Below are 23,273 nucleotides of genomic sequence, written 5' to 3' on the forward strand. Positions count from 1 at the left end.
AAAATACTTCTGCAGCTCAGCATTAATCCAAACTGCAGCCCTTAACAATGTTAGCATTTCGATGGCTCCATCTCCATCAAGATGTTAACTCTCCCGAAGGACATGTGTTGGGGGCTGGATTAGTTTAACAATGTGGCTGCTGTTGGTTCACTGTTTAGTTCCAGCCAGTTTTCCAGCAGGCAAGGGAAGAGAGAGCAATTGTGCATCTCTTGCATTGCAAGAGCTCCACAGAGGGAAAAGTAATAAAGTTTGTTTTTCAAATCAATTCTCGGCAGGGAGAGGCGCAAACTTGAAAGGAATGGATCTAGGCTGAGGCATAAGTCAGTAACATTCTTGTCCGGCGTGGCCACAAATTCATTTCCCCTTCAGATCTTTTTCTTTCCACAATTTCTGGAATATTTTTAAAATAAGTTTCTTAGATTCCACAGGGCTTTCTCTCCCTCCCTGCTGACACATGCTTCGTGCTAACTTGTCGACCCTAGGAATCTGGTTTCCTAAAAGGCCCGTAATAAAACTTACAACAAACCCTGTGATAAGTTCCAATACATGTACACATGTATATAGGCAGGCTTAACGTATAGGTGAGTCCCATCTAGTCTCTGCCAGTGACAACTGGAATAGTCCAGTGTCCTCCAGGAAGGCTAACTCATAAATTCACCAGAAGAAAAACCAAAGCACTTAACAAGAAGTGGAGAGGGGCAAATCACTGCACTGCACTTTGAATTTAACCCTTTCCTGGTGATCCTCTACACTGCATGTGTCAGCTCTATTGGCTTCAACGCAACCCCATCTACTCACAAGATCAAGTCCACTGCTGGCTTGTGACAAGAGAGCCATGCAGCAGGAAGCAAATTTCCAGCAATTCACTTATTTGTCCCCCTCCCTCCCACCGATTGCAGTCTGACAATGAATATTAGATATGGGGGTCCCTCTCCCGGCCACCATCATGTCCCTAGTAGCTTTCCATGGTGGCACAAGCTTCCAAAGTGTGTACTGGCCTCATCTGATACAAACATGCAGCACAGGGCTATGACTGAGACAGGGATACTGTGAGATAAACAATGAGACTGACACTTCCCCCCCATGCTTCCTCTTAACTACTACTGTAACTAATCTGTCTGCTGCTATAGCACGGCAGATGACAAAGGCACCTGCTACACATATGTAGTTTTTCCAGATCGCTAGATGAAAAATAATAACTGACAAATAGAGTAATGCAAAATAATCATTTTATTTAAAATAAAAAGCAACACAATCATCATCCAGACAAAACAATTCAGAGCATCACAGCTCTGCCCGGCAGGACGGAAAAGAGAAGTTAGTGGCAATGATAGGGCTTGTAACTGTGGAATGAATCAGCAGGCTCCATTGCCCCCCTCCCAAGAAGAACACACAGCACTGTCTCTGGGAGTCCAGCTTGCACAGAGGTTTCACAGTGCCACCCAAAAGGAAAAGGACCTCTAGATTAATCTTACCAGAGGTGGACATCTCTCTAGTAAGCAGCTGGGAGAAGAAGTTGGCATTAATCTGACCACAGTTAGAGAAAGGAGGAAGGGAAGCCACTACTAGCTTCTATGAAGCCACAGGCTCCCCCTGCCCTATGTGTATGGAGCAGGTATCTTCAAAGAAACATGCATCCTATGAACTGTAGTTATATTTCTGACAAGATTTCACCAGTCAGTCCCTTTAACCTGTAACAAGGGAAGAGGTGAACTTGGGATACAACTGATTCAGACCAGCTCCTAAACAGGGCTAGAAAAGCAGTGCCCTATCTCAGAAGAGAGGACAGCAAAGCTGACATGCAGTAGCAAACCTGGGATCTTAATTCAGCAAGTTTAGGCACCAATACATTTTCGTCTCAGAGCTCAATGAAACCTACCCCTACATTTGGCACAGTTCACGTAGGGTGAATTGGTTTTGAATTGGGTACTTTTGAAGTTATCGCTGAGCAGGTGCCCAGAAGCATTGAACCTTTGTGACTGTAGCACTTGTTAGTGGGAGGACCTAGTGACAGTTTAGAAAGAAGTGTCTAGCCTGCTTAATAGGGGCTTAACCAGAGTCAGTCATTTGTAACATCTTTTGCAGAAGAATCAAAGTGTTTTACAACCATTAATTCAAAGTAGCCTCACAACGCCCCTGCAAGGTATGTATTATTGCCATTTTATAGCTAGGACACCAAACACATAGAGAGGTTAAGCTATTTGGCCAAAGTCACACAGCATGAAAGTGGTGGACCTAAGAACACAACCCAGCAGTCCTGAGTAAGGTTGGCTGGAAAACAAGAATTCTGTTTCACAAAAAATGCTGAGGTTCACATTCCAGCAGGCTAGTCAGTCCCTTTCGCTCTGCTGCTGAAGCTATTCCACTTTGTATAAATCATAAAATATTCAGCAGATTAGTGCCTGGTGCTATAGGCATGTGATTAGGGCACTTACCTGAGATGTAGCAGACCCAGGTTTAAGTCCCTATTATCAGGCATAGCAGGGATTTAAATCTGGGTCTCCTGCATCTCAGGTGAGTGCCTTGGCTATTCTGGGTCTGTCTCTCTGGTTTTGAGTAAAAATTCCACCCTAGACTTGAGGAAACTTCCCAACAAAGTTTTCATGAAACCCAGTATACCTCTATGCAAAGTCAACCTGTTCCGATGAAGAACATTCGAGCAGCTCTAGTTCAGAATCCCAGCCCTTGTACCAGACTGCCTGAACAGAGCCATTGCTTCTCAGGTGAGGCAAGAGATGGCTTTGTGGAAGTCATCTTACAGTTGCTGACATTACCTTTCCTATTGCTAGTTTCAAATGTTACCTTATAGACCATTCAATACGAGGAGACTGTGTCCATTTTAAACGACAGCTTTATTGTCACACCACTGATACGTTCATAGGCATGGAGAAGTGCTCTGCCCTCTGGAGCATCAGACTGCTATTGCTAGAAAAGGAGCAGCTTTCTTGGCAGTGGGAGGCAGGTTAGTTTCCCCACAACAGATTTCAAGTGCTCAGGCCCAGACTTCTTTCATACAGTAAAATAATAAGATGAGGCACAGCTGTAACCATGCTGATGAAGGCAACGGCTAGCCACCTCAGAGCCAGGCAATGGCCGAAACCGCAGCCCTGAGAGCCTTATAATCCAGGTTAACCCTTGCCATTAGGAGGGGGATACTCTAATCCTGTAGCCACCGCAGCCCCCTATCTTGTTCTAAGTGATAGCAGCTGCAGCCTGCTCCATTTTATGAAGATAATGTGCAGCATGCAGGCTCTGGGCAAGCTGCCAATGTACCCCCTGAGCTAGGCAGACTACAGGCATCCTTGGCCAGGGAATCTGGATATTTTCACACAAAACCGTCTTTAGATCTAAGCAGCCTTAAGGAAGGGTCCCCCTGCAGGAAAGACTGCAGCAGTTTTGAAGAGAAGTCTGCGTATTTGTGTTCCATTGCCACAAATGCACCCCTTGGATTCCCTGCTTAGGGATGCACTGATGAGCCACCTGCCTCACACCTCCAAACTCCCTCCCACTTCTCTGCTACATAAAAGTGACTGGCACAAAGGAGACTTGGAAACAAAGGTCTGTACTGCTGATGAACCAAAATAAGTAGGGCTCGCTTTTACAACAGACTGAGTCATATCCTGAGACGAGAGAGGGAACACAAATAGTAAAGGACAAGTTAAAAACCAACATTCAGGAGATCTACTTAATACACTGTATACAGAAAATTCACAGTTAAGGTTGCCAATCTGCATTTTAATTCAGCCACTAGTGCAGTGATTCCCAAACTTTTTACCTCATGCCCCCTTCAGCCACTGCTGGGCGGGCAGCCAGGACCCCGGATGTGGGGCCAGCGGCTGTGTCTGGGAGCGTATCCCCGGGCACAGGGCTGGCAGCCAGGAGATCCCCAGGCACAGACCAGGAGCAGGGCAGCACTCCCTCCACACCCCCTGTGAGGGTTGGTCTGGGCCCCCACTGCACCCCCCCCAGAGGGCGTGCCCCATTACTGAAGACCTCTGCACTAATGCCTAGGCATTGCAGCTTATATGAGAGAGAGTGCACTGCCCCTCTGTTTTCAGTTCCCCTCTCCCAAACAGCAAAACTGAAATGAGGGTGCAAAGAGAAACAGCCCAAGTAGCTGGCTCTTGGGTGCGGTGTTCTTTGTATCAGCGAAAGATGTTATTCCCGCTCCCCCACAAGCACAGCCTCCCTCTGGCTGGGAGCAGGCTATAGGAAAGCTTTAACGCACGGGCCCTGGTAAATTAATATCAACCATCCTAGTAGATTGCTTGGGGATGAGAGTTTATCTTGGCACAATACCACTGCAGGTGTGTGAACCCAAGCATCACGTGTTATTTTAAAATGTTTAAGACAAAATACTCACCCCTCCTGTACTCTTTTACAGATTCCAGAGCAAGTGCTGCTCAGCTCCTAAACACATGATCTCAAAGAGACAGCTGCTTTCTGGGGCTGAATGAAGTCTGTAATTCAGTTATGTAGTTTTCCCCCTACACCTAAGGTTCATGGGTAACTGCTGATAGATGGTGACTTTCAGTGGCTTCTACTATACAAGAAGCCACTCATCTCTTGTTCCCTCAAGTCCCAATACTACACCCAAGTGCCAGTTCATCTCTTTTATACTTAATATGGCAGGTACCAAGCAGAAGTACGTATGATCATTGCTGGTTAAGGTGTCACATCTTAGACTATTTGGATTTAGTCAGAGTGTACACAGATTAATATGACCACATAAGATGCTTCTCACAGATAGCCATTTCTAGTCATTTGAAGTCACCTCGGTGTTCAGAGTACATAACAGAGTTAGTCTCCCTTCCAGCACTCTGGTACAATATACACTGGATGTTTGTGTAGAGCAAAGGTGCTGAGATCCTCTCCTAGTTTCAACACGTGCAGTACATGTAAATGTATGACAACGACAAAGCACGGTAGGTTTCTGGATGTAGCTGCTGGTTTTAAAACAGGTATCAGACTGCTTTCCTTGCCAACTTCATGAACTGTAAGACACATGGCATGTCCTTGCCCAGAGCTGGGTTATTTTCTGATCATATAGTGCACTTTTTTGGGGGTACAGAAGGGCACTAAGCATTGCACAGTCATTTAGACTTGGGAATTCTCCCCAATAGTTAGCAAGGAGTCATCTTTAGTCAGCACATGGTGGAAGATAGGAGTTTGGATCAAAGTAGCAATGAAGACTTGAGAAGGATCATAAGAGTAGATAGGAGCTGAGAGGGGTAGAACAAAGCTGGCTGCTAACGGAGCTTCGAGTGGCAGCTGCCTCTAGACGGTTCTTGTTATCTCTCAGGGGTGAGTGCGGCTTCCGCAAGATTCCCTAATCCTGTCAAAAAAAGTACAACTGCCTGTCATGACGATAACCTTTCCTCCAGTATCACAATGCAAGACAGCAGGATGCTGCCAAAGAAAAGGACTACTTTTTTTTTTTTTTTAAATAAAGCTGCTGAGGTGTTTGACAAGGCTTAGAAACAATTCTGCTTATATTGATGGTATTCCTCAACACAACTGCAGCAGAAACCCCAGCCAGCACTACAATGTCATCTAAGGAGTTGGCAGAGGTAACAAGCAAATCATGAGCTGCAACACAGAAAGGCCTGGAAGAGACATCTGGGAAACAGAGAGGGGCTCTTGGACAAGGTGCTAACTTATTAGTCTTTTGTAATATATACCAAATATTAAAATGAATGTTTTCACCGCAGGAGGCTGAAAAAATGCAGAAAGGATGGAGCTCTGCAATATAGCTTGCATTTCTAAGAGATTAGGAAACCAGGATCTGTGTTCATTAGCTTCTGCTGCTCATTCTCAGCCTGAAGTCAGAACTGGCTGCTAGAACTGAAATGGACAGTATCATAAGAGGGGATTAGAACCTCAGCTGGGAAATAAAATGCTTGTTCAGTTAACTCTAAACGTTTAAGGATAGTTTGGTGTTTTGACTCTATTCAAAGACTAGAGAAGTTGAGTGCTGTATCCCTTAAAGTTAGATAGCCATATATACACTAAATGAGCAGACAGGGGCCTACACGGGCACATTACACTTGCGTCTCGGAAGCGAGGCTCCTCCAGCTGGGTCAGTACTATGTGCATCTTTCTGTTAATTCATCACAGAGATTACAACCAAAAGACAGATTCAGAGCAACCCAAGGTCTGTGATGAATTAGAGGATGCATAAATGAATGTGAGAGGGTTGGCACAAGCAGCACTTTAGTGTGGTTAGCTTGTACCTTCTACCCAAGGGAATCAGCGACAACTGCTCAGAAGCAGGATGGTTTCTAAATCCAGCATTTTGCCACAGCTTCTTAGTAGTAAATATCTCCCAAATGCCTAACACTTTCCGATCCTCCTTACGTTAGAGTCCATGGATGGGAGAAAGGACCATGTCCCAATAAATTCACACCAAGTGAATTCTGTTGTCATTTATTTAAAGTGTCCCCCTCCACAAATCAGCTAAGATCTCAGTCTTGGGCACAGCTCCTTTTTTTTTCTTCCCCCTTTCTTTCTTTTTTTTAAAAGTGTTAAAGCAACAAGGCCTTAGAATGAAATTTATAATCTGTTAATCCTTACAAAAACAGAATAGTAGGCAGAACTGAAGTAGTCCAGGCAACAGTGAAGTAGGAAAAACTAAGTAGGTAGTTGCTTGAAGCTTTTCAGTTTGGACAATCAGGTGATCAAGACTTGTTCTACGCTGGTTATTCCTCCCTTTACCAATTTACCACACAATTATGCTCCTCAGTGGCACAGAATCGGACATTCCACTTTCCCCACAAAATGCCACGCTACTCCCAAGGCCACCCCCAGCAATTGGAGCATTCCTTCTATATTAAAAAATGATTAGAAAAAAGTTATAAAAAACTGTTTATTAAATAATGTAAAATTTCTCCTTGGTACTTTCTTTTTTAAAGAGAAGATCTTAGGTTCCTGTTTGGAGCAGGCCAATGTAATTAGAATTGGGGAAGGAGGGAGAGGAGAGAGGATATCACCAGTGGCAAGCTGTTTCACAATCTAGATAGTCCCCTCATCCTCCCCCCCATCCCATGCACGATGGAACAGCCTAACCTAACCCTACCATCTCTGCATTAAAATGTCTTTTGTTTGGAAAAAAGAAAGAGCTGTCACATCTGGTCACCTGGAGGAGCTGCGCTCTTTGCTCACACAGTCATCTTGAGAGGTAGTGTCACCATTACCCATCATGCTGCAAGTCCTCCTCTTTTTCCGCCGATGCATCATCCCTTCGGTCTCAGAGCCAGAATCACACTAAATACAGAGAAAGACAAAATGACAGAACTAATCGATATAGGGAAATACAAACCTTCAGTTATTACTCAGAAGATCTGACAGCGAACCACACCTGTGCTAGTACAGTCACCAGAGAAGTTATCGTGCATATTCTTCCCTGAAACATCAAAATTCCTGTCCACGAGAGCATGTTTAGAGTAAGGGACTAAGAACTAGGACTTCCAGATCAGTTCCTTGCCCTGCAACTCACTGCAATACACTTTGGGTAAGATTTTCAGGTATTCCAATCAGGCACCCAAAAGCCCCTGATTTTCAGACTGAGTGCTCAGAACTTTCTGAGACGTCAAGTCACTTAAGGTGTCTCTCAAGTTGGGCAACCAAAATCACTAGTCACGTTTGAAAAAAAAATCTTGGCCCTAAATCTGTGGCCTTGTTCCCCATTTATAAAATAAGGATAGTTTTACTTGTTTGTTTAAGGCTAGATACATATTTGTAAAGTCAATAAAGAACCTCAGGTGAAAGGTGCTGTGCAAGTACTAAACTAGTCAAATTTTCTCAAAGGCTGTAAAGGTTGGTGGGAACTCAAACTCACCCTCCCTCCCAGTAAGGATTTTTGGACGAGAATCTCTCATTCAGTTTCCTCTGAACACCTGAGAGAATTAGTTATGACATTTAATAAGAGTAAGTTAATAGATATAGCTACTGAGTGGCAAAAGAAGAAAGTTTGAAGGATGGGAGAGAAAATGAAAAGAATGTTTCCAGGTGTCAGAACGTGACACTGTCTGGCCGGAGAGAGGTGGCAGGGCCTACACGAGTCCCTATTCATGGGAGTGACAAGGTCTCAAAGAAGTTAGGAGTACATCTGTGCAACTTAAAAGCAAGGGAAGATGATCTGCAAGGAGCTGGATGCCAAAACAAATGGGAAGCCAGTGAAGCCATTGGAAGATGGTGAAAGCAGCAGCACAAAGTACATTAAGCATAAAAGCATAAAGAGTCTGTGGTCCCGAGAATCAGGAACATCTCATAGCCAAGTTTGTTTTGGCAAGAGGAGTGGACCACCCCTCACAGAAGACTAAAGCTTTCACCAAGATCCCCACTGGTCCAGTTCTTTGCTTTATACTTGCACACTATTAGCTTCCTCTGCAATTTCGGATTTAACTTTGGAGTCTAACATTTATTCAACAGTTATCTTCAAACCCACTTGAGAGTTGTGAGTCAGGGAGATGGTATGTATTTTTAGAAAAGAAACAGACATGACTCCTTCGACAACTGGTGTGATGCAGCAGGGAGGAGGGAGTGTTGACCTGGGAACGTGGCAGGGGATATCCACTGGGGATAGGAGACCTGAGATCCTGTAACCTGAGCCAGGAGGGGGAGGTAACACCTCTGCCCGGGAAACTGGACAAAGGCTGCAGGAGAGGGTTTGGTTTGGTTTGAGTTTGGTGCTGGAACACAGGGAACCCCAGGGCTGGGGTCTAAGCTCCCTGCCCCTCCAGAAGGACTTGACTGAGGAGTCCTGGTTGTACCCATGAGCTTTGTTTTAGCCTGTGTTCCTATTGTCAAATAAACCTTCCGCTTTACCGGCTGGCTGAGAGTCACCGTGAATCCCAGGAACAGGGGTGCAGGGCCCGGACTCCCCCACACTCCGTGACAACTGGTGGCAGAAGTGGGATGTACTGCACCCCGTGAATGGCGCTTCCTGCAGTAAGTGCCTGGGGAAGAGTAAAATGAAGGGGGATTGACGGGGACCAGGCATGCTGAAGACTCAGAGAGGGACGGTTTCAGGGGGTGGTTAACCCCTGGGAGCGTGTGACCAGAGAGAAGGACTTTTGCAGTAACAGGGTCCCCTGGTGGATTGCAGCGAGCGGTCCCAGGGGTGGAGGAGTCTGCAGCTTGACCCTGGCAAAGAGATGGTGACCTCAAGAAGGACTGGCACCCTACGAGTTCTTCCTGGAACCCGTGGAAAGCTGCACAGGCCTGCGAGTGGCCAGCAGAGAGATGTATGCTAAACGCCTTAAGAGTGACCTGATGGAGCTGTGCAGGCAGAGGGGGCTGCACATTGGGAGGTCCACCAAGGAACAGCTGATTGCCCAGTTGGAGGAGAAGGATCACTTGGATGACTCGATCCTTGTCCCTGAGGGAAGCCGCCCGGTGGATGCAGCGTGGGCCCTGAGGCCTGACCAGGCTGAGAGGGGTCAGACTGCTGCCGAGGACCTCCCGAGACCCTTCCTACCTATGCCTAGGGGAGGGGTTATGGGAAGCCCAGTGAATACTGAGGGCACCCTCACCCCAGCAGCCAGCAGGGGATCCTCCCGGCGGAGCTCCTCATCCCTGGAGCAGAGGCGACTGGAATGGGAGAGGGAGATGAAAATGAGGGAGCTGGAGGATCATGAAAAGCAGCGTCAGCAGGAGCGGGAGAAGGAGAAACAGAGGCAGCATGAAGAGAAGCAGAGACAGCATGAGCTGGAGCTGGCCAGACTGAGGAGTAGTGGGGCCCCGGCTGAGGTGAGTAAGGGGGGACCCAAGACTGCAAGGAGCTTTAATAAGTGCTTCCTGGCCCAGCGTAAGGAGCGGGAGGACATAGATAGCTTCCTGACGGCCTTTGACAATGCCTGCTAGATGCACAGGGTTGACCCTGCAGACAGACTCCAGTTTTTCACCCCCTTACTGGGCCCCAAATCCGTGGAGGTGTACAGCCAAATGAAAGGGGCAGATGCAGGGGACTACGAACTGTTCAAAAAGGCCCTGCTCTGTGAGTTTGGGCTGACCCCCGAGATTTACTGGAAAAGGTTCCGGAGTCAGTGTAAAACGCCTGAGGTCACATACCTACAACTGGTCAACCGAATGCAGGGATATGTCCGCAAGTGGACAGCTGGGGCCCAAGCTAAAGGGGACCTGCTTGACCTAACTGTACATATGAACAGTGCCCTTCCGACCTGAGGCTATGGTTGGTGGACAAAAAGCTAGAGAACCCACAGCATGCAGGGCAGCTGGCCGACGAGTTTGTGAACAGTCGGTCGGGGGTAGCAGGGAGGAGTCCCAAAAGAACAGGCCCCCCACAATGTAGAGAGAGAGTCACCATGGGACCTCCCAGTGGGGAAACATGGAGAACCCCCTCCCAAGGGGAATGCATGGCGTCAGGACCATCCGACCTGCTCGAGGGGACCAACGTGACATGAGCTGCTATCACTGTGGCCAGAGAGGCCACGTATGGACCCAGTGCTCCAGGCTCAGGGACAGACTGAGCAGACCCAACCTACACAGGGTTAACTGGGTAGGGACCCAGCTGGACGAGGGGCAGATGGCCCAGGCAAGGGGGGCTGCCAGCTTCCACCTGCTCAGGAGGGAAGAGTACCCCAGGCCAGCTCCTCCAGAGTGCTGGATGCTCTGGACTCAGGGTTCCCAGTTTACAGGGTGGGCGAGGGGCTGTCCCTCTGGAGAGAGGGCCTTGTTCCCCTGGAGGTGGATGGGAGGAAGGTCAATGGATACTGGCAATGGCCTGGCCTGAGGTGGTGGCCCCAGATCGGGTGGTGCCCAATACCTACCTGACCCTGACAGGGGTGGGCGGGACCCCATTCAAGGTGCCCATGGCAAGGGTACACCTGAAATGCGGGGCCAAGGAGGGCCCCAAGGACGTGGCGGTGCACCACCATTTGCCCACTGAGGTTTTGATGGGGGGAGGGACCTAGAGGACTGGCCAAGCAACCCCCAGAATGCCCTGGTTGTGATCTGTAGTGAGAGCCGGCGAGGGGCACTGCGGCCCGACCTTGGGGAGGGTACCACACCGGAGGCGCAGGACCCTACACTAATGGGGAGGAAGCACAGAGGGGCATGGCTCAGAGAGGCTGTAGCCTCAGACCTGGCCAGCGAGAGGGAACCGGTCCCCATCCGTTCCCCAGCCGCTGAGTTCCAGGCCGAGGTGCAGAAAGATCCCTCCTTGCGGAAGCTCAGGGACCTGGCCGACCTCATTGTGGTATGGACCATGAGGAGAGGTTGCCAGGAGAGGTTCCTGTACTGAGAATGGGCTCCCCCAGGGGAAGTGGAGTCCTGTGGGATCAGGAGGCAGCTTGTGGTCCCCCAGAAGTATCGCCGCAAGCTACTGTACCTGGCCCATGACATCCCCCTCTCAGGGCACCAGGGAATCCAGCGCACCCGGCAGAGGTTGCTACAGAACTTTTACTGGCCTGGGGTCTTTACCACTGTCCGGCAGTATTGCCGATCCTGCGACCCCTGTCAGAGGGTGGGGAAGGCCTGGGACAAGGGGAAAGCGCCTTTGAGACCTTTGCCCATCATAGAGGAGCTTTTCCAGAAGGTGGCCATGGACACAGTGGAACCTCTCAGCAAGACGACCCGGTCGGGGAAGAAATACATTCTGGTGGTGGTAGATTTTGCCACCCGCTACCCCGAGGCAGTGCCCTTAGCTTCCATTGAAGCAGACACCGTGGCAGATGCGCTCCTGACCATTTTCAGCCGAGTGGGGTTCCCCAAGGAAGTCTTGACAGACCAAGGATCCAACTTCATGTCGGCCGTGCTCCAGTGCTTGTGGGAGAAATGTGGGGTCTGGCACAACTGGGCCTCAGCTTATCACCCCCAGTCCAATGGGCTGGTGGAGAGGTTCAATGGGACACTAAAGATGATGTTGAAAACCTTTATGAACCAGCACCCGCAGGATTGGGACAAGTACTTACCTCACCTGCTGTTCGCGTTCAGGGAGGTACCCCAGGAGTCTATCGGATTTTCGCCTTTCAAACTGTTATATGGAAGGAGGGTAAGGGGCCCCCTGGACCTGATGAGAGACGAATGGGAGGGGAAGACCACTCCCAATGGAGAGTCAGTGGTAGAGTACGTCCTGATCTTCCGAGAGAGACTTGCTGAACTCATGGGCCTGGCCAGGGAGAATCTGGCCAGAGCCCAGAAGCAGCAGGTCTGGTATGACTGCACGGCATGGGCCCGTGCCTACGCCACCGGGGATCAGGTGATGGTTCTCATCCCTGTGAGAAAGAATAAACTACAGGCTGCCTGGGAAGGCCCTTTCAAGGTTATCAAGCAGCTAAATGAGGTAAACTATGTGGTGGAGCTGTCTAACTGGGTACACATATTATCCCAGGGGGAATGTGGTTTTGGCCGTGTGTGGACATTGGGAGGAGCAGGGTGATGACCCGTTAGTAGATCTATTTCCTGGGACCAGAGCTGGTTCACCGCTGGAAACAATTCCTCTCTCGGATCAACTAACTCCTGCCCAGCAAGCTGAGATCAGGGGGGTGCTGCATCCGTACCGACACCTGTTTTCCAACCAGCCTGGACGCACTAATCTGACGGTCCACCAGGTGCAGACAGGATCGCACCCGCCGATAAGATGCTCCCCCTTCCGAGTCACAGGGAAAACTGCTCAGGACCTGGAAAGAGAGGTCAGGGACATGCTGGCTTTGGGGGTGATCCAGCCATCTGCCAGCCCTTGGGCCTCGCCAGTGGTGCTGGTCCCCAAAAAGGACAGGTTGATCTGGTTCTGTGTGGACTATCGGAAGCTCAATGCCATCACTGTATCTGATGCCTACCCCATGTCCAGGCCTGACAAGCTCCTAGACAAATTGGGAGGAGCTCGATACCTTACCACCATGGATCTTACAAAGGGATACTGGCAAGTGCCGCTGGATGCAGATACCTGGCTGAAATCTGCCTTTATCACCCCTCTGGGGCTCTATGAGTTCCTGACCCTGCCTTTCGGCCTCAAGGGAGCGCCGGCCACCTTCCAGCGCCTGGTGGATCAGCTACTGAAGGGGATGGAGAGTTTTGCTGTGGCATATATTGATGACATCTGTGTCTTTAGCCAGACCTGGGAGCACCATGTGTCCCAGGTTAGACAAGTGCTGGACCAACTCCAGGAGGCTGGGCTGATCATAAAAGCTGAGAAGTGCAAGGTGGGGATGGCTGAAGTATCTTACCTGGGCCATCGGGTGGGTAGCGGCCACCTAATGCTGGAACCAGCTAAGGTGGAGGTGATCAGAGACTCGCCCGCTCCCCACACCAAAAAGCAGGTCCCAAGCCTTTATTGGGTTGGCAGGATACTATCCAAGGTTTGTGCCCTGCTTTAGCACCATAGCCACCCCCATCACCGAGCTGTGCAAGAAGGGGAAGCCAGACAAGGTGGTGTGGACTGAGCAGTGCCAGGAGGCTTTCTGGGCGCTGAAGGAGGCTCTAGTCAGTGGCCCAGTTCTGGCAAACCCAGACTTTGACAAGCCCTTTATGGCGTTCACTGACACCTCAGACACGGGACTGGGGGCGGTGTTAATGCAGGAGGATGAAAAGGGGGAAGAGACACCCCATCGTGTACCTGAGCAAGAAGTTGCTACCCTGGGAGCAACACTACGCGGCCATCGAGAAGGAATGCCTGGACATGGTGTGGGCCTCAAGAAACTAGAGCCATATCTCTTTGGGCAACACTTCACCATGTACATCGACCACGCTCCCCTGACCTGGCTGCACCAGATGAAAGGAGCCAACGCCAAACTCCTGAGGTGGAGCCTGCTCCTGCAGGATTATGACATGGACGTGGTCCATGTGAAGGGAAGTGCCAACATGATAGCAGATGCGTTGTCCCAGAGAGGGGGCCCTGAACTTCCCCAGGTCACTGGTCAGAGTGACCCCGCTCAGTTCAGTCTCGAAGAGGGGAGAGATGTGACGTAGCAGGAAGGATGGAGTGTTGACCTGCGAATGTGGCAGGAGAGTTTCACTGGGGATGGGAGACCTGAGAGCCTATAACCTGAGCCAGGAGGGGGAAGCAACACCTCTGCTCGGGAAACTGGACAAAGGCTGCAGGAGAGAGCCTGCTGCGCGCGCGCGGGGTGGGGGTGGGGTGGTGTTGGTTTCAGTTTGGTGCTGGGTGGTGGAACGCAGGGAACCCCAGGGCTGGGGTCTAAGCTCCCTGCCCCCCAGAAGGACTTGACTGAGGGGTCCTGGTTGTACCCACGAGCTGTGTTTTAGACTGTGTTCCTATTGTCCAACAAACCTTCCGCTTTACTGGCTGGCTGAGAGTCACGGTGAATCCCAGGAACAGGGGTGCAGGGCCCAGACTCCCCCACACTCCGTGGCAACTGGTTGAAAAGGGTAGCGTAGTCATAGGCTAAGGGTCATTTGCAGTGGCAAATCCTTACCTCTGAATCAGAGTCTGAGGAGCTGGAGCTGGAGGAACTGGAGGAATCACTGGAACTATCAGAAGCAATACCTGTTGATTCTTGTAGATCAACTGAATCAGCCAACACTGCCAGCTCAGGATGCTCTTGTTTTAGGATCCTAAACACAACCATCATGATTCGCATTTAGAACACATAATGAGAAACAAAAGAATGTTTTAATTTACACTAGCATACTCCACAAAATCTGTCCATTGCCACATTAGTAAAAAAGCAACAGACAATGATTCGCTAGTAAGGTGCATCACCTAACATTGTGCAACTTCCTGCACTCTAGCTTTGATGGCTTTTTATATAGTTTCCATAGTTATTTTACCTCAATTTAATATTCTAACACAGAATATCAGAGTAGAGGACATTAACAAGGTTTTGATATCAATAAGGTCCTCCAGAAGGGAGGATAGAATTAGCAGTGGTAACGGAGTTGCTTTTTTAAAATTATTCTTAAAGTAGTTAGAAGTAAACTGTGCTTATATTCAGAGGTTACTGGGTGAGAAAAATACCTTGAATTTAAAGGTTTCCATAAGATGCTAGCTCGGGCCACTAGACAGCTCTAGAGATCAGTAAGACATATGAAACCTTTCACTTCTAGATTAAATGGATAAACATGAGTCACCTCAACAGTGATCTAAAGTTGTTGCTACCTGATGGCTAGTTAGCAGAATCTCAGCTCCTCCCACTAGAGCAGCGTCCATGTCACAAGAACCACATCACAATTAGCCTCATTGGTGGTGGTCTCTGCAGAGCCAGAGAGTGAATGGAAAGGGAGAAGAAGATACTCTCACCATAGTAGTAATCTCTTCAGATCAGGGGAAAAGATGCATCCCTTCCAGGGGATAGCAGACTTCAATCTTCAAGGCAAACAACAGAACTCCCATCTCTACGCCCGCTAACGTAAATCCTTTCACCAGTACTACATTCCCCTTAAATGCTTAGGGCAGCAACTCCCAGTACATTGGATCACGTACCACCTTCTTAAAAAAACCGTGAAGTAACTGATGGAACATCAAACACATGCAGCACCCGTGGAACATGAACCACACTTTGGGAATCCCTGACTTAGGGCATTAGTTTACCAACCTACTGCCTCTACATTTTATCATGCTTGGCAAAGAATTTTCAGATTGCATCGTCTGAGTTTCATGCATATCACTTGAACGCATCAAGTCAGCTCCATGAGAGGTGAAATCCAGATCAGATCCTTCCCCAAACAGCAAGGCTAAGCTACCAACTCATAGGGGAGGGAGCCAAGAAAAGTTGCTCTAAAAAGCAGGCCATAGTTTAGAAAACATGTCTTTAAAATGACACAATGTGTTTTTCCCCCAAGAAAGTCACATGTGAGTATTTACTGTTAGTGTTATTCCAGCTGCATGTCTCGCTTTGAAAGAAGTGTTTGGACTATCCCTTCAACTACCTGGAAATCAGAAATAGGAACAGAATTTACTGCACCGTTACCTGTACCACTTCCTTGATAATTTCGGCCTCCCTCTTACTGTCTTGTGCCATACCACAGGGAAGTTGGTACAGCTGGCAAAGTTCTGTGTGATGGCAATGGTTGTATCGAGATTGAGAACTACGTGCCACCAGCCACCTACAAAATGCAAGAGCAACTTTTAAATACACTTTTTATATCGTTTACCTAAAGTACTGTAGATACATCTATCTAAGATATTTAATATGGCCCCTATCGCCACAGTATCTGAGCACCTCGCAGCCTTTAACACATTTTCCCTCAACACCCCAGTGCTGTTATTTTACAGATGGAAAACTGATGCACCAAGAGACTAAGTGGCTTACCTAAAGTCACACATGATGTCTGTGGCAAAGCAGGGAACTGAACTTGATTCTCCCAAGTCCCAGGCAAGGGCCCTAACCACTGAAATATCCTTCCTCTGCAGCTAGAATCAACAATAGCTAATGGAGCCCATATTAAGAGGTGGGGTTGTATGTATATTAAGACCTTTCTGTGGTTATGAATTTGTGTGTATATTATAAAGTCATAACCACAGTTGTACACATCTCATGACAATCAAGTTCAGAACACTATAAGCCTCCATAAAAGGCTGTACTGACATACTTTTATAGTACAATAATACAGTATACAATCAGTTGGTTCAACCGCTCATTTTAGGGATTTAAACCTTCGGTTCTTCTTTTGAGTTTCTGAACCCTGATTGTCAAACCTTCATACTAGGGGGTCCCTTCACTCACACTCCGACATCTTCCCCATATGACGACCAAATACAGAAGACTGCCTGCAGGCTTTTTACCTAGCTCTCTTATTCCAGAATTTCCCCCTGTACATAAGCCCCTATTGGAAAGCTGTAATCCTTTGACTCAGTGCAGTATTAATAGAAATGCTATGCCCTTTTAATAGAGACACTTTTAGAAGCTACGGCATAATCTTTCATTTGAAATTAAAGTTGTGGAAAAACTAAGATGGATGGGATCTGTCTGCATCTTTCCACAACTCTTTCCTCACACCCCCTGTCATTTGTTACACTGTCAGTAACCCCAAGAAAACAGAGAATAAGAGAAAGTTATTTGTCTTCAAAGGCCTCTATTCTTTCATGCTTTGATTACTTCCTCACTGTATAGTTTAGTTCAGGATCACTTTCCCAAACACACTGCATGTTGTGTGTCTCATGTCCTGCTTGTTATGCCATCAGTCCCCTGTAACAGGGGAACATACTTCGCATTTATGTTTTGGATATTCAAAGAGCAACACAAAAATGGTTTGAAACAATGTACAGTTTTGGAAAATGGAGGACAAGTGTGTATACTTTTTCAACAAGGATACATCTAAATATGTGTTCTCCCATACTACTACAAATTTCCATTGGAGACAGCCACACATACCTGGCACAAAGACGGTCTCGCCTGGTTTTTGCACAATTTCCAGAGGTTTGAATTCAGCGGGCCAGGTGGGGAGCTGCGTCCTAGGGTATATGATACTGAACCAAGTGATCGCCTCATCCTGCTGGTTCCCTCCTTCTTCCCGCGTCACTTTGATCAACTCTCTGGGAGTGCTGGTAGGGAAGAGGCACCAACGCTTATGTCCGTGGACTAAGGCATTCCAAGCACTGGTTCCCAGAGGGTCAATATGAATTCCTGTTCCTGACCGAGGTGGGCCCATTACAAACCATCTGCACATGGGGGAAAAAAAACATCCAGGTGCATTACAAGAGATAATTACTTTCTTCTATGAACTTTCCTTTCCATTAAGCAAGCATGTTTCCCTTCCATTTCTACCACAGCCTGAAATTAACATGGCTCTCTATATATTTCTTTGTGCACCCAAAGCAGAGTTTGCAGCAAAGCATTGACTATAGGGATTGTTAGTTTAATACTGCAGCAAAAGGTGCATAACATTTTTTGCCTAGGACCTATACAAATAATGGCAATTGTTTTCTTAGTTTCTTGGAGCAAGGGTTTGTTTATATTACAATAAAAATAGTTTAGAAACCAGAAACTGTTTCTCAGTAGATTAGGATTATATCTATTTTAAGGGCATAAACCACCTGGTGTATAAAACGGTAATTGTGTTTTTCTAAGCTTTTTCTTGGTTGTGAGTAGCATCTATAGATGTATTGTTCTACAATTCTTGTTCCAATGAGGAATAAACAAAAACCATCTTCAGGTAAGGGATAAGAAGATGAAGTTAAGACAGCTCCCATCACCCACATACTGTTCACTTTTGACTTTCTATTCACTACTGCATCATTTATCTGGTCATAGTTAATTCCCCAATAGCCTCATTGGGAAGATATGCAAGTGTGCAAGTCATTTTTCTCCATGCAGAGAACTACTGCTTCGAAGGTTTAAAGTTACACCCATCCTTAGTGATCTCAATTGGTCTGGGACAGTATATGAAAATGTACATAAGAATGTTATCATACTAGATACTGATATCTTAAGTGTGGTTAATCATTACTAGATGTCCACAAGAGAAGGAAATAAATGCAGGTTTCTACTTCCTGTGTGGGCAGAAGAGAGATTATGAATTCAGCACTCAAACAAGGGAATTGTGAGGACTATTTCAATAAGATGCTTTGAGATCATCAATTATGACTAGCAAAAAGAAAAGGAGTACTTGCGGCACCTTAGAGACTAACAAATTTATTTGAGCATAAGCTTTCATGAGCTACAGCTCACCAGATGACAGTGCTGGAAATGGCAAAAAGCCCCACACAAGAATTGTTCACATCTCTGAGCTACATAGTTGGATCGATGTTAACTTTGTACTGCAGGCCAGTCCAAATGTGTGTGGAGCATCTAAATCAGCTTTCGGAAAGACTTTGCTACTTTGAGACAATTACAGTTAATTGATAGACAGTTAAGGTAAAAACTCTAGTGTAGAAGCCCATTGACTTTTCAGAGGCAGAGCTTATATGAAATATGGAGCTAACATGAACTAGCTAAGTCTAACCTAAACCTGACACCTTCCTAGGACTGGTCTACATTGGAAACTTACATCCACAACCCTGAGACACAGTTATGCTGACCGAACCCCTGGTGTAGACAGCATTAGATTGATGGAAGAATTCTTCCATCAACCTACCTACTGCCTCTCAGGGGAGGGTGGATTACCTCTGCAGACAGATACTGTCTACATTGAAGAGCTACAACAGCACTGTTGCTGTAGAGTTTTAGCCCTAATCTAGACATGACCTAAAATACTGCTTGCTTTAGCAGGTCTGGGCTTAAGCACAACCAAAGTCTCATTGAAGACTAATAGTAAACTTGACCCCAGTAACATAATTTGAAAATTCAAAGGCACTTTATAGCCACACAACATGGCTCTGGGGTAGGCATTATTTTCATTTTACAGATGAGGAAACTGAGGCACAGAGCAACTTGTCTAAAGTCACAAAGCAAGTCTGTACCAAGAGCTCTTAACAGAACTCAGGAGTCCTTATTCTGAGTTTTCTCCTCTCTGTTCTGTATTTGCATGATAATCTTGAGATATTTATAATCAAAGTAATTTTAGTTTGCTCATGAGCAACTGACAGAAGAAACTGGAATCCCCATCTCATCGCCACCCCATGGATACTGTACCTATAAGGTGGTCTGCGCTTCTCTCCTGCATATTGGAATAGATCATCAGTGAAGAACGTGGGCACTTTGTAGTCTTCCAGAAGTTTCCTACGCTTAGGGTGCTCTCCATAGCTACTGTCGAAGATGTAAAGGGGGCTGTCATCACGTGTGTTCTCCATATACTCTATGTAATATTTCATCTTCATCTTCACAGAGTACCCATCATTGTCCTCACCACACTTGAACTTCTGGTTCCTGTACTTGCGTTTCAGGCGTTCTAGAGTCCACTTCTCTTGGGCAGACCAGCCCATCTGAGCATTCAACAGGACTACAGGCTTATAAGGCTTTTCATACCGCTCAACAAATTCTTCCACCGATAAGTGGAGTGCATCTGCCCTTTCCACATTATCCTGTAAAATCAGAGAACAGTTGGGAAAAAAGAACTGCAATGCACCACAAACTGTCTTCATCACCACAGGCCAAGTTTCTAAAGGTCGGTGCCTAAAATTATTTCTACACTATAGCTGTAGTACCATAGTGTAAATACTTCCTACAGTGACAGAACAGGTTTTTTCCATTGCTGTAGGTAGTCCAACACCCCAAGCAGCAGTAGCTAGGTTGATGGAAGCATTCTTCCATTGACCTAGTTGCATCTTCACAGAGGTTAAGTTGGCATAGCTACAGCACTCTGAGATGTGAATTCGTCACACCCCTGAGTGCTGTAACTATGTCAATCTAACTTGTAAATTTACCAGATGCAACTTAGGTCTGGCCTACACTTACATGGGCAAATCTAGAGGATACACTTGCATTCAAATCTAGAGGATATGGAGACATTACACAGACTGCATGCCATTTTAGGCTTCACCTGCACAATACTGCACTGTCAGCTCCCAAATGTAATAAGCCTCTGTCCCTGCTCCTACACACATCACTATCACAAGATATATGAGCATATTTAAATTTTGCTTAATGCTCTTCACTGTAGAGGTGATGCAAGATGCACTAGAGGTAAGGAAATCCACAGCCTGCAGCCTGGCAAACAGTTCCCCTTGCACAGCATTTTACTCTGCTATTTGTGATGTGAGAATTTATTTTTTCCTCCCCCTGATACCATGGGGAAGGGATTTAGAAGCTACCTTTGAATTCAGTAGGCATGCCTGCGTTAAGTAAAAATACACACCACTATAGAAAACAGGTTTTCCCAGGTCCCTTGTCAACAATCCTGTTTTTATTATTTTGTTTTTTATTATTCATCCTCCGATTCCCCCATCCTGTCTTCCTCAGACGTTTCTATGCATCTCCCAGACTCTCCTTTCAAGTCACCTAGTTAAATATTGTAGGAGCAACAATCATGCAGCACTAGGGCAGTTAACCAAATGACAATAGCTTTTTTCCATTTCCAAGCATTTTCCTTTCCTTTAAGCCCACATATTGCCCATTATCTACAGTTCCTGCCCCCTCCCCTCACTCATACTCCAGCATCAAAAACGTGCTTGACGAGCTTCTGGGAAGGGGAGAGCTCCACCCCTGAATTCTAGGAGTCACACTCACTGAAGAGCAGCAGGAGGCGCTCTCTCCCTCTCTCAAGTAAGGAGGCAGCTACTTCTTGTAAGAAGGCAACGCGATGCATGCCAACCCTCTGCCATGATCTGGCCAGTCCACTGCTCTCCCACAGTTTGAACGATGCCCAATTTAGACTAAAGCTCTTTGGGCCAGGCACTGGCAATTTCTTAGCTGCCTGCAAAGTACCAGCTGTACCTCTAGCTGTGAATAATTTGCTGGCTTCACGGTACTAGACCACCAGTCCGACAGCACTGCGCTGCTCTCCCAGTACAACCTCCTGCCTCCAGGTCAGTGGCTCTCAAACTTTTTTTTACCGGTGACCCCTTTCACATAGCAAGCCGCTGAGTGAGACCCCCCCCCCAACCTTATATATTAAAAACACTTTTTTATATATTTAACACCATTATAAATGCTGGAGGCAAAGCGGGATTTGGGGTAGAGGCTGACAGCTCATGACCCTCCATGTAATAACCTCACAACCCCCTGAGGGGTCCCAACTCCCAGTTTGAGAACCCCTGCTCTAGGGAACCACAGAGCCACCTGTCCCCTCCCCCACTCCTCTTCATATGTGGGGCAGTTAAAGGGGACCGGGGGGGGGTCTCCCATCTTCCCCTTTGCGAGTTCCCACACACACCTTGGATGGTTGCTCTGGGGACACACCAAGCCCCTTGCTAGGTGCTTCTTCCTGGGGCATCTGGGGGGGGGGGGCGCTCCACCGTTCCTTTACCAGAGACCTAGGCTCTTAACCCCAAGATCCGAGTTTAGCCTGGAGATCTCATTGCCAAGGAATCAACACCCCCGGGCCAGGCTGCACCGTAAAGCCCCCCCCCGCTTTGGAGGAGCTCAGCTCTGGGACTGGGCGTCCGCCCCCCCCCCCTTTTGGAGGAGCTCAGCTCTGGGACTGGGCGCCCCCTCCCGGCCGGCCCCCACGTGCACCTCCCCAGGCTCGGGTCTGGCAGGAGCCGACCCCCGGGCTCCCCCCAGCCCGGTCCGCACCGTGCAGGCCGCCGGGCTCAGCGGGAAGGTCTCGCAGTAGTTGTGCCGGGTCCAGTCCAGCGAGTCCTTCAGCTCGGGCCGGGCGCTGCGCTTCGCCTCCCGGATCCGCTTCTTGCTCTTGTGGTTCATGCTCGGCGACCCGGGGCCGGGGCCCGCCGCCTCCTCCGCTCCCGGACGGGCCCCGACAGCCGCCTCCTCCGCTCCAGGCCCCAGGACCCGCTGCTGCTGCCGCCGGCACCGCTAGGGAATCCCGGCCCCGTCGCCGGCTCCGTTCCTGGCCAGGGCCCAGGGCCGCCCGGGACTCCGCCAAACCTGCGGCCTGGAGGCTTCGAGAAATTTCACCCCTGCCGCTACCTCGACCTCAGCCAGACCGGAGCCCCGCCCACGAGCGCCGCGGCGCGATCCTATTGGTCATTGCCGTGTCTTCCGCCACGCGCCCCTGCCCATCCCCAGCAATGATTGGCCGTGCTGGACCCGGAGAGGTGGGGTCTTTGCCGCCATCTTGGGAAGGAAACGTCAGAGGTAGGGAGGGGACAAGAAGGGAGGCAGCTAGGGCTGAGCAGGGTAGCTCCCTCCTTCACTCATCCTCCTTTCTTGTGCTTCTCTTCTCCGGGTTCCCCCGCGCTCCACTTTCTCTGTGCTCTCCCTGATGTCCTTCCCTTCTTCTCTCCATCCTCCTCCACTTCCACTCACTCCCAGCCCCTTGACTTTTCAGACACTTAAATGTACAGAGCAGCACTCTCAATCCCTTCCCTCTGACTCCTAGGGGAGCTCAGGTGACTCAGCTTATCATGGGGCTCTGCAGGGTTAAAATGGGGGGGGGGGGTCTGTAGCCAGTGGAATCACCACAGTGACAGATTAGCTTTTACCTTTTGTAACAACTGTTCCTCTGAGTTTGTCTCTATTGTATTGTTTTCATTGGTTCAATGACACAACACAGACAGAAACATTGTAAAGAAACCCAAACTTTTTCAACAAGCCATCATCCCCATAAGAACAATATTGATTTGTGCAAAGCTCCCAAACACTGGGTTTTTGGAAACAGACTTCTAAAAACGATGGAATGATGGAAACCAGGGTAGATCTTGAGATCATGGGTTGCAGGAGGGAATTCCAGACAGAGTTCCATTTAACATAAATTTCAAGAGATGGAAATTTAGGGCAAAATTGTACAGTGTTAAAACACTGCATTGGCAAAACTCCCACTGAAATCAGCATGAGTTTTAATGACAGCAAGAA

General features: G+C 48.0%; 1 protein-coding gene across 3 annotated transcripts; it reads right to left on the reverse strand.

The window, feature by feature from the left end:
* Positions 1–1,212: 1,212 nt before the first annotated feature.
* On the reverse strand, positions 1,213–22,523 carry JMJD6 (jumonji domain containing 6, arginine demethylase and lysine hydroxylase). 3 transcript variants are annotated; one of them, XM_073310495.1, is made up of 8 exons: positions 22,035–22,092; positions 20,656–20,798; positions 19,494–19,882; positions 17,295–17,581; positions 15,891–16,026; positions 14,397–14,535; positions 7,136–7,263; positions 1,213–5,335 (listed from the first exon to the last, which is right to left on the reverse strand). In XM_073310495.1, exons 3-8 carry the CDS (start codon positions 19,781–19,783, stop codon positions 5,299–5,301), a joined length of 1,017 nt encoding a protein of 338 aa, XP_073166596.1. In that variant the 5' UTR covers positions 19,784–19,882; positions 20,656–20,798; positions 22,035–22,092; the 3' UTR covers positions 1,213–5,298. The 3 variants fall into 3 exon arrangements, with proteins under 3 accessions (XP_073166596.1, XP_073166594.1, XP_073166595.1); XM_073310493.1 differs by lacking the exon at positions 20,656–20,798 and having other exon boundaries at positions 22,035–22,523; XM_073310494.1 differs by lacking the exons at positions 20,656–20,798; positions 22,035–22,092 and adding an exon at positions 21,673–21,891.
* Positions 22,524–23,273: the final 750 nt, after the last annotated feature.

This window comes from Lepidochelys kempii, chromosome 14 (genome assembly GCF_965140265.1).
Source record: "Lepidochelys kempii isolate rLepKem1 chromosome 14, rLepKem1.hap2, whole genome shotgun sequence".
NCBI lineage: Eukaryota > Metazoa > Chordata > Testudines > Cheloniidae > Lepidochelys > Lepidochelys kempii.

Bases quoted from the DNA above. Each gene is read 5' to 3' on its own strand.
- JMJD6 (XM_073310493.1), bottom strand. From the start codon at position 22,163: ATGAACCACAAGAGCAAGAAGCGGATCCGGGAGGCGAAGCGCAGCGCC. The intron at 14,536-15,890 runs GTAACGGTGCAG...GGTTGTGTTTAG, and splicing joins TTATCAAGGAAGTGGTACAG to GATCCTAAAACAAGAGCATC. The intron at 7,264-14,396 runs GTAAGGATTTGC...CTCTGTATTTAG, and splicing joins CCTCAGACTCTGATTCAGAG to TGTGATTCTGGCTCTGAGAC.